Raw genomic sequence first — 11,167 nt, 5'->3', positions numbered from 1 at the left:
CGGGAAATAAACAAAAAGCAAGATACCAGAATGCAGCGAGCTTCGATACGAGCACACACACACACACACACACACACACACACACACACACACACACACACACACACACACACACACACACACACACACACACACACACACACACACACACACACACGCGCATAAGTGAGGATGAGATGGTGAGGGAGCTAAAAGAGAGGGAGAATGACAGGAATGATATCAACAGACATGAATGCTTCCCTGGTTTCTGGGAGCCTCAGTGTTCTGTAGACTCACACTGCATGTGACGTCAGGTCACTTCTTCTGCAATGTTTCTACCTGACAATAAAGGTAAGTGAAGATGAGAAGGGGTATCATCGAGTCTATTTAAAAATATAGTCGCTCGCTTTTCCTGCAATGGCCTCAATTGCTTCACCAGGGATGGGTGGTAACAGAATCAGCCTGGCATGTGGCCCCCACGCATCCACCCCCCATGAAAAGAAGGGGGCTCCCGTAACGTAAGCCTCGATTAGATCTCACTAGGTTACATTTTAACAGCATTCGACCACCAAGTATTAGCTTCCGAGCTAGAACCACTGACGTCTCGACGCTTGACGTCCTGCCAGAGACGCGGAGCACCGGCGGTGTTGTTGATGAGGAGCAGCCTTATTTGGATGAAAGAGAGGAGTTTTAAAGCCCGATGGCTGGCAGCGGGACAGCTTCACCGGGTCAGAGAAGGACAGGCTGCATTTAAAGAACAGGCCAAAAGTGAAAAGGTCAGAACCTTTTCTTGTCTGTGACGAACATACAACCTGCTCTGCCCTTGTTTTTCACCAAACCTTCATAAAACCTCCTCAAAGTATCTGTATGAATGATGATTTGTGTGTTTCAGAGGAAGTGACTGTTCACTTTTAAAACAGATTATGGCTTCATTGCATGTTGAAATTTTGTTTGGTTTATATATATATGTATATCTAATTATGTTATTTAGTTTTATATAGTATTAGTTATAACGTTATTATAATGTGTTTCACACATCATTAAAGTCTAAGTAAAGGTTGTTATTACTGATGTTGCTTCCATGAGGCTGTAGCATGACTGAAGGAGGGAGCAGGTCTTTGTCCTTGGCTGCAAACAGGTTCAGCTGTTAAGTTTGTCTTTCAGTATAACATGCACCATAATCCATTTCTTTCATGTCCTGTGTCTCAGCAGCTGAGACCAGATGAAAATACAGTACAATAACAAACCAGCATGACCCTAAAATGTTGGAGAATTCAAAATCATAAATTACAGGAGCTATCGGGTTAATTAGGTTTTATTAATAGAACTAACGTACTCCTTCCAAGACGCTCAGTCTAACTGGTGTGTTTCCAAAACATTAAAAAATTGTGTGCGACATGCTGGTGTTCATATTACTGAACAGCAAATTCTTTAAATATGATGTCGGCCCCATTAAGAGGCTGTGTTGACCAAAGTCTCATCTTGCTGTATTTGTGTCAAGATCATTTGTTTTGACTAATTTTGTTTTCAATGTAATAACTTGAAACTTGGAGAATAAAATGATTTTTGTACAGAACATAATCTAACATCCATAAGTTTGATTTTATTTACAGTCTAACATTATCAGCTTAGCCTCTGAAACATCAGTCAGGTGGCCTGGTAGCTCAGCAGGTAGAGCATCGTCCTGGGAAGCAGAAGGTCTCACATTCAAGCCCTGCTTCTGCTACAAGGTGTGTCCTTGAGCAGGAAACAGCAGCTCCCTGGGCGTCGCACAGTGGCTGTCGACTGCTGCCCTCAGGTGATGTGTTGAAATGCAGTGGTTAATTTCCCCAATGTAGGAACATAAAGTTCTGTTATTATTATCAGTCACGTACCTGTAGTTTAAGATCAGTGATGGTTAAAGCTCCATAAAGTTCAGATAATTGTGAATCCAACTCTCACTTTTATTGTTAAAAAAAACATTATTTTTAATAAATGTAATTTTGCATTAGGACTCAAAAACTGAAACATAGTGAAAGGTTGGAACATGACATGGCATCAGGTTTTATTGTTGCCTGAAGGCACAGAGGCCATAATAGGACATCTCAGGCTTTGTTGGCTGGTCTTAGCTTTACATTGTCAGACCTGGATTAACTTTTAGCATCCTCAGTGGTACTTATGAGCTTAGCTGTGAATTCATCGGCTGCTTTCACTACCGGCATGTCCACAGTCCAGTCATGCGTGGTCTCCAGAGGATTCATCTTAAGAGATCCACGGGCAATGAGATACTGAAACAATCCCAGCCTTTGACAGAAGCGGCTCATCGAGCGGTGATAAAACCTGATCACATTATTTCTGTGGAGTCACATCCTAAATAAAAACACAAGGCCACTGGGAAGCTATTGGAAAAATGCAGGCATGTTTGCAGCCTTTACTGTGTGAACGTGCTGCTGACGGATGACAAACTAGAGCTGCTTCTCAAAGCACTATCTGGAGCACTGATGTCACCCTTTGTCTCGGCCAGGATTAGTCCCCATTTTAAAAATGAATAAACCTTTACTGCATCCAGAACTAGTGAGCAGGACAAGTATTACAATGCAATAAATCAATAGATACTGTGTTCATTCAAGCAGCAGCCTCTCCTTGGTCCCGGGTCCTTCTGTCTTTCCTCCAGGCTCGGTACAGTTTGATGCTTAGACTCGGCAGGTCGTAAAGCTCCTCCACGTGGAAGCGCTGCTGAAAGCGCTCCACAAAGCTGTTCTCCGGGTCCAGGCGGAAGCGCATGGCCCAAAGGATCTGTGTGTCTTCCTGGCACAGGTGGTCAAAGGTGTCCATCAGTTCGTCCAGGTAAGGGTGGGCGTAGACCACGTCCGCTGCCAGGATGTAGTCGAAACGATGAGTGGCTCGTGGGAAACGCCGCTCTACGTCCTGACCCCAGATCAGCTCAGTGACCTGAAACCCGGGAGTGATGTAAACAGTACATCATGAAACAGTGCAGGGAAAGGAACGATATAAAACCAACCAGAGGGATGTACTTGCAACGGTCCTTAGTGTTGCGAGTGACATTGTACTGAAGGTTCCCCAACACTTCTGGAAGGTCAGTGGAGGTCACCTTCGCTCCTGGTGAGAGAGAGAGAGAGAGAGAGAGCAGCCACATGTCAAAGTGCCAACGCTATCACTGGAGCCTTTGGTTTTCATACCTAAGAGGCTCGATACGATGGTGACCAGTCCAGTTCCTGCACCCAGTTCAATCACGTTTTTGTCCGTCAGGTTGTGTTTATCCTGACTGGTCTCCAGAAAATGACACAGCACCATAGCCTGCGGGAGGACACGAGACTTTAGCTCCACTTTTCATTGATACCAATCAATGACTCATAAGCGTGATGATCTGCTCACTGAGGGCCAGAGTACAGCTCCATAGAGGTCAGTGGACTCTTTGACACGGATCTCCAGACCTGAAAAGACGTATCCCTCCCACGACTCAGGGCCATTCACAGAAGGATGGAAGCACCGAGCCATTATGGCTTTGGCCAACTCTGCACCCAGAGGAGCAAACGCATGCTTTTAAGATTTTTAAGATAGTTTTAAAACTTAAAAACACGGGGTAGAACTTTAAACACAATGTGAGTTTGTTTTTGGGATTAAAATGTCATTACATCTCTTCCAACTGTCAAAAACTAGGTATTTATAAGCGTCACTGTCTAAAAATGAGCTGAACAAAACGATGGAAGAAAAACATGTTAGTTATTAAAAGAAAAATTCACAGATTTTTAATGGGAGTTAAATTATAATTTAAAGCGCTAGTTGTAGCCTGTGAGCTTGAGGCAAAAAGACCTCTGTCCTGACTCAGAGGCTTTTTGCAGAGGAATAAATGAAAATCCTCTGTATAGAAAATATGGAGGAATGTCCCTTTATTCTTAAATACTACCTGAGATCGGTTAACCCCCATTGAAAATCTGTGAAGTTTTCCTTTACCTCTTCATGGCAACTTCTGCAGCAGATGAGTCATCACATTAGTTTGCCTCAATATCTCATTGCTGCTCTATAAATGAAGCACATTCAGCCTCCTCTGGTTCTGTTGTGTTTGTAACATCACGCCCGTGTGTTGTCTCCAGGTAGGTGTCAGCACCAACAGCGATCCAAGCATCTCACACACTATTTCAGTTATGCAACAGTGGTTTAGCAGGAAAAAAAGGTCAGGGCAGCCCCCAGAGTGGAAATGCAAATGTTGAGTGTTGAGTCTGTGTATAAACAGCGCTTGTTTGTCGTCCATAAGCAGATGTTTGCAGGAATAAATCAACAGCATCTATTGAGCTTACTCTGATATTTGATTCATGTTCCATGCACAAAATGTTAATTTGGTCAAAACCGTCCCTGTCAGCACAAGTTAATGCCACTAGAAGGTTTCTTTGTCCATTATGTATAACTGCAAATTCTGACCTTCCTGTTTCGCCTTTGAGTCGTCCATGACCTCAGATGGTGGAGTCTCCATGTCGGAAGGCACCGGAGCAGGAGGGCGACTATGCCCTAAATATACAATAGCAGCAAACTGCAGCTTTTGGTTGTAGTTGAAGCCTTTGGCCTTTGGGTCAGTTTGGATCCAGCTGATGGTTAGCTGTTCCCATCTATGGTTTTATGTTACACACAAATACGGCGTTTCCTCGGCTACTTGTCCAACATTTCTAGCTCCCTGTAGCCATGTTTAAATCACTCCCCAATGCAGTAAACCTGACCGACAGGAACAGCTGCTCTGACAGGCACTGAAGTGGAGCCGGAGCAGAAGGAGGAGGGGTAGAAGCAAAGAACTGATTCACTAGCTAATGCGTTTTCCCCTCTATACTGTTTGTATCCTGGTGTGTGTGTGTGTGTGTGTGTGTGTGTGTGTGAGTGTGTGTGTGTGAGTGTGAGAGGGACATCCCAATAATAAAGCCACTGTTGATGTGAAAATAGTATTTCAGTTTTGCATTAAGTAAAAGTTTACAAACTTCATGATGCATTTACATGTTCACCTTTGTTTGACAATCATTAACTATAATATTACAGACAATATTTGGATTTAGTTTTTTTTATATTACAACATCTTCCCTCTTCCCTTTTTTCCAGTCTTATTTCTCCCTCTTGAGGTCTTTGCTCCGCGTCCTCGACGGCTGCTTTCAAACACGGAGCGTGCTGTAACCGTGGCAACTTCACCGCCGCCATCACTGTCCTCTCCAGAGCTGCTGCTGCTCCCAACACCTACAGGTAGAGTCTTACTAGGTTGGGGCAGAGCCTTAACGGAGCGCGACTCCTGGCTGGTGCTGTTCACATCCTCAAGACATTTGAGAGGAGATTTCTCAGTAACCTCCGACCCCAGAAATCCTCCTCCTGCCACAGACGTCTCCTCTTCTTTCTCTTTGTCTCCTCCCTTCTTGCTCTTGTTCGCTGCCTTCACTCGTTTAGATTTGGATGGACGATGCGTTTCCTCGTCATCCTTCTCTCCGCCTTCTTCCTTCCTCTTCAAGCAGGCGACCGCTCGGCGGAGACGCTGGCTGCGTATCGTCTGCTTGTCTTGTTGCTCCATGCGAAAGAACGAGTCGATCCTGAGCTGAGTCTGGAAAACGTACAGCATGAAGGGTCAAAGCTTTCTATCTTTCACTAACTTCATTTATTCAGTAGCAGTTTGCAAAACATTTTGCTGCTGTTAATCCAGAATTAAAAATTACAGATACTAATTTAATAACTTTTAACCAGCTATTTATTTATAAATTAGAAAGTTGGAGCCAACAATATATTCCAATCTATTTAATAACTGCACCCAACTAATATTTTTACTGATGAGTTAGGCTACTACATTTTCCTGAATCATCCAGAGGGAAATTTCACCTGCTTGTTGTTGAGCTGCTTCATCACAGGCTGAAGAGTCTCCTCCGTCCTCCGACTGCTCCAACCAAAGCGACTTAGACAGAACGTTGAGACAGACAGTTAAGGGCATTTCATGCGTCATGACCGTGAGCAGGCACACATGCACGGACACATGCATCGAGAGGATATTCTTTGATCATGTCGAGCTGTGGGCGCCCCCAGCTGAAGGAGCTCTCCGACTGCTCCACGGCAGGATGCAGGTAAGCCTGAGCCACGGCGGGGTTGGGGAAACCCGGCTGCAGTTTTAGGTCCCTCAGCTTCTTCTTCACCTTTGTGTCTCGGGGATCAGCCACCAAACGCTTTTTCTCCTGAGCTTCCATCCACCATTTACTAAGAGGAAGAGTTAGCTAGTTAGCAGAGGAAAAAAACACAAATATCTAAAACACAATGTTTTAAAATATATTTAATGTAGAAGTTTATGCACTGTACTGTAAAATCTGATGTTATGTCACCAGAATATGATTAGGTTCTTGGCTAAATTGCAGTGTATTCTGTTTAATAATGAACTGTGGTTGAAATTAATAATACTATAATTACAATTAATCTAACTCACTAGATCTGAATACATATTGAAAACATGAGAAAAAGACATCTGAAAGCTAAATGCGTTTCAGAGTCTTATTTTGAAATCCGAACCCTGAAATCCGAAGACACAAACCTGAACTCCGTTAGTGGCTCCAGGCCCGGCCCTGGGAACTCGTTGAGTATCTCCATGCCAGTCACGTACCCGACCCCTGGCACACCCTCTGTGTAGTCGCTGCCAAGCAGGTAGGCCAGATTTATCAGCTTAGTCCTGTCCAAACCTGGGAGAGAGAAAGATGAGACACAGGGGAAAAGCATGCAAAACAAAAAGTGAGAAAAGCCTCTGTTAGTTTGCTGACAGCTGCCAACGTGTCTCAAGTATAACAGCAACTACTGGCTTTAACTCAAACGCTGGAGGCACAGTGAGAGGTTCGCTGACCGAGTTGGTTGTGCAGGTCACTGTACTGATAGTGTTCCACGTATTTGTCCTGGCTGAAGAAGTTCTTGTACACGTGACGCCCCCCGAACAGCCACACGTCCGAGTCGTCCGTGATGGTCCCGTTGGTCTGGTCAGCTCGGTCCAGCGCCGCACACTGAGCCTCGGCCTCCATGGGCGCCACCAGGTACGGCAGGCCGAACAGTCGCAGGAGCTCCTGTTGTCAAATCACAAACGGAAGCTAGACCACGTGACCGTGACAGCTGGATGCCAACTGGCTGCTTCTTACAAGTTGAAGGATAATAATGTTGACAACTGCAATTTAATATATTTATCAGTCTTTGAGGTTCATGTCCTTGTTTCTGTAGTCAACTGAGTAATTCCTCTGCTCAGGTCCCCTGTAGCCCACTGGGGATTAGTGTGAAGCATGTTGGGTTATTAGTGCTGATTTTATGGGCCGAGGAGAAAATGTGACAGTTTGTGACTTTTGACCGTGTAAAGGGGCTGACAGACATACTGACATGCTAAGAGGCAGATTTATACTCCAGACTCAGTGTGCTGTGACTCTGGGAATGCTTGGCACAGGCACCTCCAAGAACTTTATCCTCCAGTGGCTCTTTACACCTGCTCTGGGTTGTCATATCTCAGTCCAGTGGCAGAGCCAATATGAATCTGTATGTGTTTGTTCCTCGTGTCTGACCTGACTCTCCAGGTACATCTGTCCAGTGACCGTGTTGGCCATTCGCTCCTGCTGCTGTTTCCGCTCCCTCAGGTGGCTCTGCTCCACTTGCAGGGAGCCTTCCAGGGCCTCCAGCTCATCCTGCGACACATGACACACACACAGCGTTAGTCCTGGCTCACGCCTGGTACCCTGGGGTGGCGAGTTGCACATTCATTTGTCCACATAATGAATGTTCCTCACCCACACAAATACCAACCATATCCAAGTGCTCCCATTCGCATGTCGCTGGAGCGGAGCTGGATTCCTCCTTTTGCTCGGTCTCTTCGTTCTGTTTGAACTTTTCCTCATCTTCCTTTAATCCAGGAACAGCAGCTGGAGTCAGATTCTCCTCTAGTTTTTCTTCCTTCGCGGTCTCGTCTCTCTGGACTTCAACTGATGGAGCCTCTCCCAAAACCACAAGTGCATCGGCTTCATCCTCTTCTTTAAATTCGTCTTCGGACACCTCAATGAAACCCTCTGTGAAAACGAGCAACATCTATATTCAACATCTCCTGCTTTAATAGACTGTCACAAGTGTGACATATAACTGAATGATTACTGTACCTTCTGTCTCGCTCTCCTCGCTGCTTTCTGACTTCACTACGTCATTTCCTTGCCCTTGTGCTGCAGACAAACTGATGGATGCTGGATTTGGGGTGGAAGTGGCAACACTCTGTGGCTGAACCAGATCCCTGTTCTCAAAGACCAGGCTGTTCTGTGGCTCTCTTCTTTTCAGCTCCCCTTTCGTCATCTCACCTTCCGCCTTCAGCTCATTTTCCTGACACTGTTGCAGTGCTGCAAAGCGGAGAGCTTTATTTCTCTGCCCAATCACTTCCTCCATCTCATCTTCAGAACTACTAACAAACAAGGAATCTTTTACATGTAAACTTGGGCTCGTTGGGTTTTCCTGGACATCAGGTTTTTCACTTAATAAAGATGTCATAGCTGGTTCAGTTTCCTCCTCTGAGCTGTGGACGACCACCAGTGTCACAGGACGTTGAGCGTCCTCCTGCAGTTCGGTGGGTATGCTTCTTTTAGCTGCACCGTCCTCATCCTCAGAGAGAGCTTGGTGGATTGCCAGCTGGGTACGTGGGGACAAGTTGCCATCTTTCATGTCCTGGTTAATTCTCTCTTCATCTGAGCTGTCGTTCATTGCAGCATGGATCGCCTTAAGCGTACGAGGCGAGGGTGGTGATATGTCTTCCTGAGAAAGTGTCGATGTAGTGGGTTTGGAGTCTTCTACAGATGTACCCTGCACCTCCTCCTCCTTCTCCTCCTCCTCTTCCTCACATACAGGACGCCACAGGGGTTTGGGTCTATCTGCTGCTCGTTTTTTGTAGCCTGTCAGGGAGCTGCCAGAAGAGAGTGTAGCTACAGGTTGATTCTCAGGGGCCGTCAAGCTCTTTTTGGAGCCTATAAAAAACGACAAGTAATTTTATTAAAACATGCAAACAAAATTAAGTTTGCACTTGTAAATTTGAGTATCCACAAATAGGGTAACCCAAAATGATTATTGGTCCTCTGACAAAGTAAACAAACCTTTAATAAGGATATAGTGGGAACTGTCTTCTGACACCAGTCGTCGTGATTCAACACTGTGACTCTGTTGGTCTCCATCCTGTTGGTAGAGCTGCGGAGCACTGCCGGCACTCCTCTGGCTCATCTCCTTCTCCACACCCTCCAATCGCTGGTTCAACTGGTTCCTTCGCAGCAAACCAGCCAACTGATAATGGGAAAAGTCTCCAGAACGCTAAAAACAGATAAAGAAATATTTGTGTTAAGAGGAGCCAATGTGTGTGTGTGTGTGTGTGTGTACGACAAGAGTGAAGTGCACCTCTGGGGGTTTGTGGTACATGGTTCGGCGTCTTTTCGTAAACTCCTTCATATCTTTCAGTATCTCATGTTTCATTTCAGGAGGCAGGCTGGCAAACTCCTCTGAGTTAATGTCCACTGTGTTTGGGTCTTCATACAAATCTCCCTGAGAAACAGTGAATGTGGCTTCATTCATACAAATGACAGGTAAACTATGAAGTAAACAAACATAAAATAAAATGAAATTATTTATTAAATCCCAAAGTACTGCCACAATTTATGCAACCAAGGAGTTTAAAAGAAAAGTCCACCAGTTTACGTCCGTATTACATCCATGACTCGACAAAGACCAAACCAATACTTATTAACTAGTTTACCTCATGTGCGTGATGATAAGTGTCCACCTCCTCGTCCGACTCTCTCTCTTCCTCCTCTGAACTGCAAAAACAAGAATACAAATGATACAAATTTTAAGTAGCTTGAAATGGGAACTAGAAAACTACATTATTAATATTATCATGTGACATTTTCCTGCGTCTTCTCAGTTTATCAAAAACAAACCTGTGGAATGTGGGCCTATTGATATTACTGACTACTTTAACTATAATTGGTGCTACTTACTTAGACCACGTACCTGCTTTTCTCCTTCTCCTCTGCAGCCGGCAGGGCTGGTAAAACATACATATCTTCCACCTTATCTCTCCTTACACTGGAGAGGCTGGGGAGTGGATCCTTACTGTGGCAGGAAAAAAAACACGATACGTTACACACAACCACTGGAATAACTATATTTATTAATCACGATACAGCTTCAGTGGGCACGTGCATTGTCGTGCATCGTACCTGCTGTCTCCGAGTGCAGCTTTGATAGCTTGACGCTTCAGGAAGGTCTTGAGGAGTTTCTCATTGGTCTGTTTGGACTCCCGGTTCAGCTCCTCCTTCCTCTGCCTCCTGAGAGCCTGCAGAGCCACAGTGACTGAGTTCAGATTGGAATCAGATCCATTTAGTAGATGTATGTTAAATGTGGTCACCTAATCGGAACAAAGAGCATGGAAGCTTGAGCCACTGAACCCACCAGAGTTTGTTTCTTCAGCAGCGGAGCGTCGCCGTCAAACACAAACACTGGCCTGATGCAGAAGAAGAGCAGCTTACAGATGCGGTTGAAGAGGGTGAGGAGGTGGGCGTTCTGCATGCTGTTGCCTTCACGGTCCCTCACCCCCTTCACGGCCTGGTTCAGCCATATACTGATGTCTGGAGGTGTCTGGTTAAAGTTACTACTTTGAATCAACAGTGTATTCATTGCTTTAAGCATTGACATCTGACAAACATTCGCTCCAGATCCAGCATCTTGTTTGTTTTAGCACCAACAACAACATTATTGTTTGAAACACACAGCCCTAAAGACGTGTTTTAAGGAACTGACAGAATTTCATTTGCTATTATTTAAGACATGAATAAATGAAAAAGTCATAATTAGACGCCACGTGACAGGTTAAGTCAGGATACCAACGGCAAGGACCTTTCCTTCCAGGGTCTCAGGGTTGATGGGTTTCCCTGTGCTCTCTAGCAGCCTCCACAGACCGTGTACACCCATGGTAACAGTGGTCCCAAAATATTATCACCTAGAAAAGTGAAGCACGCTACAACAAGCTGCCTCGCCACTGAAATGTTTGAACAATAAACTACATCAACAGCTCCTTTCAATGTTGGTTGTAACAATATATGTGTTCGTCGAGCAAACCTTCACTACTCACAAAGGTTCCGCTTCATTATTTACACGACTTGAATCTAGTGTCGTCTCTGATCTGTAGTCAGAT

General features: G+C 45.0%; 2 protein-coding genes across 2 annotated transcripts; both read right to left on the bottom strand.

Annotated features, from left to right (window-relative positions):
- Nucleotides 1–1,901: 1,901 nt before the first annotated feature.
- Nucleotides 1,902–4,678, bottom strand: mettl21e (methyltransferase like 21e). Its single transcript, XM_029143436.3, has 5 exons — nt 4,399–4,678; nt 3,355–3,494; nt 3,159–3,276; nt 2,981–3,078; nt 1,902–2,910 (listed from the first exon to the last, which is right to left on the bottom strand). The coding sequence occupies exons 1-5, from the start codon at nt 4,448–4,450 to the stop codon at nt 2,584–2,586; spliced, it is 735 nt and encodes a 244-aa protein (XP_028999269.1). The 5' UTR covers nt 4,451–4,678; the 3' UTR covers nt 1,902–2,583.
- A 215-nt stretch (nt 4,679–4,893) lies between these two features.
- Nucleotides 4,894–11,088, bottom strand: ercc5 (excision repair cross-complementation group 5). Its single transcript, XM_029143430.3, has 15 exons — nt 10,857–11,088; nt 10,426–10,601; nt 10,194–10,309; nt 9,985–10,086; nt 9,728–9,788; nt 9,373–9,516; nt 9,078–9,288; nt 8,103–8,951; nt 7,756–8,015; nt 7,518–7,637; nt 6,821–7,034; nt 6,518–6,662; nt 5,989–6,189; nt 5,821–5,905; nt 4,894–5,548 (listed from the first exon to the last, which is right to left on the bottom strand). Exons 1-15 carry the CDS (start codon nt 10,942–10,944, stop codon nt 5,030–5,032), a joined length of 3,291 nt encoding a protein of 1,096 aa, XP_028999263.1. The 5' UTR covers nt 10,945–11,088; the 3' UTR covers nt 4,894–5,029.
- Between the last annotated feature and the right edge of the window lie 79 nt (nt 11,089–11,167).

Source organism: Betta splendens, chromosome 3 (genome assembly GCF_900634795.4).
Source record: "Betta splendens chromosome 3, fBetSpl5.4, whole genome shotgun sequence".
NCBI lineage: Eukaryota > Metazoa > Chordata > Actinopteri > Anabantiformes > Osphronemidae > Betta > Betta splendens.
The sequence above is the reverse complement of the archived record's forward strand: the minus strand, read 5'-3'. Positions and strand labels throughout refer to the sequence as shown.